Genomic DNA, 1,805 nt, shown 5'->3' with positions numbered 1-1,805 from the left:
TCGGTCCACAGATCAATAGGATACTGCATTGGATGGTAAATTTCATCTAAAGACCGATGAGATACCGCGTTGAATGATAAATTACATCCTAACTACCCGATCCAGATGATTGCAGACAGTTTAAGGGTCAGAGATGCACTTAATGGTCACCATGAACAAACATCTGCACCCCACGCCATTCTCGCACTGGCCTCATTTACAGCCTCCCCATCTGCCCCGCTCGACTCTCCATCGCACCATACGTACTCCCCTCCTCCTCCTCGGCCTATTTAAACCGCAAGCTTCACCACACCAAATGCACTAGTAGGAACGATCTCACGCGCAACACAAGAGAGAGCGAATAGAACCGACATCCGTAGCTGGTTTGCTAGACTAGAGCGGCGCCATGGCCAAGAAGGGCTCAGGCACTGCCGCCTCTCTCCTGCTCTGCCTCGCGCTGGCGGCGCACACCGTCGTGGCTGCCAGGACCATGCCCGCTGCAGCTGGCGGCGTGGCGGAGGCCTCACTTCCGGCCGCCGCCGCCACGGAGAAGGGCGCCGGCGCAGGAGGAGCGGGCGCAGCCGACGAGAAGAACCTGTTCGTGGGCGTGGGAGGCATGGGGGACCTTCCGGGCTTCCCCGCCGTCGGCGGGGGCTACGGCGGTGGCTTCGGCAACAACGGAGCCGGCGTCTTCACCGGCGTCACCGGTCCGCTCGGCGGCGTCGGGGGCGGCGTGGGGAGCGTCGGCCCGGTCGGTGGCGTCGGGGGAGCCGGCGGCATCCCTTTCGGAGGCTTCGGGGGTGGCAGCGCCCCGTTCGGCGGGATCGGAGGCGGCTACGGCGGCGGAGGCGCCGGCGGCGCCACGCCTTGAGTACGTCGCAGTGGTCGAGCTAGCATGGGCGCTCTGGGCTATGCATACATGTACGTGACCAGACGCCTCGTTGGTGCATGGTGGATCGCGCTAGTGTATTTCCTTGTACCTAGGGTGTTGCCGTATCATGGCGCAAGGTATACGCGCAGTACTAGTACTACTTAGTTTGCAGGTGCGTGTACGAGAAGTAGGTGATCCGATGCGAGAAGTTGGAGAGTGTGTGTGTGTGTGTGGCCAGTCAGGGTTTGTGAGGGTTGTGTGGTTGTGTTTGGTCATTTGAACTACCTGTGTATCCGACTAGCTAGCTGCTGCTAATGGTATGTAGTACTATGTATGATTCTCGTGGTGTTCTCAACTCTTTGTGGGTGTGCTCGCGCAGTGTTCCAAACTCCGGTTCATTTCGTGTGTGCGCGTCTCTTTTGTCTGCGTGGCAATATAAACATATGGAAAGACAAGGTATGAAGAGAACCAAAGGAAGAAAGAACTCGGGTTAATTGAAGAGACAAAACATATATGAACCAAAGCATGAAAGCAAACTGTTCTTGTTCATGCTAACAATGCAAAGCTTGAAATTCGTCCCCATGATGAAAATTGCCCTCCTGTATGTGGACTTTATGAACTGAAGTCGAGTTCGGTTCAATGTATTCGGGTTGATCTCAGCATTCACATACTCCCTCCGTTCGAAATTACTTGTTACAGAAATGGATGTATCTAGACGTATTTTAGTTCTAGATACATCCATTTGCGAGACAAGTAATTCCGAACGGAGGGAGTATATTTTTTCTTTTCTTTTGCTGGTAGCATTCACGTTTTCTGTTCCAAGAAACAAACATTCATACGATATTGCCGGAGTAGCATTCACGTTTTCTTCTGTTCCAAAAGGAAGAACATTCACGCTGCTGGCTTTGAGGACTGAGGCTCGGGGGACTGAGCTACATTACTCGTTGATCTACTT

General features: G+C 53.9%; 1 protein-coding gene across 1 annotated transcript; it reads left to right on the top strand.

The window, feature by feature from the left end:
• The first annotated feature begins 217 nt into the window (after positions 1–217).
• LOC119306485 (glycine-rich protein 5-like) lies at positions 218–1,205 on the top strand. The gene has a single exon (XM_037582690.1). The coding sequence runs from the start codon at positions 386–388 to the stop codon at positions 848–850; it is 465 nt and encodes a 154-aa protein (XP_037438587.1). The 5' UTR covers positions 218–385; the 3' UTR covers positions 851–1,205.
• The last annotated feature ends 600 nt before the right edge of the window (positions 1,206–1,805 follow it).

The sequence above is a fragment of the Triticum dicoccoides genome, chromosome 5B (assembly GCF_002162155.2).
Source record: "Triticum dicoccoides isolate Atlit2015 ecotype Zavitan chromosome 5B, WEW_v2.0, whole genome shotgun sequence".
NCBI lineage: Eukaryota > Viridiplantae > Streptophyta > Magnoliopsida > Poales > Poaceae > Triticum > Triticum dicoccoides.
The sequence above is the reverse complement of the archived record's forward strand: the minus strand, read 5'-3'. Positions and strand labels throughout refer to the sequence as shown.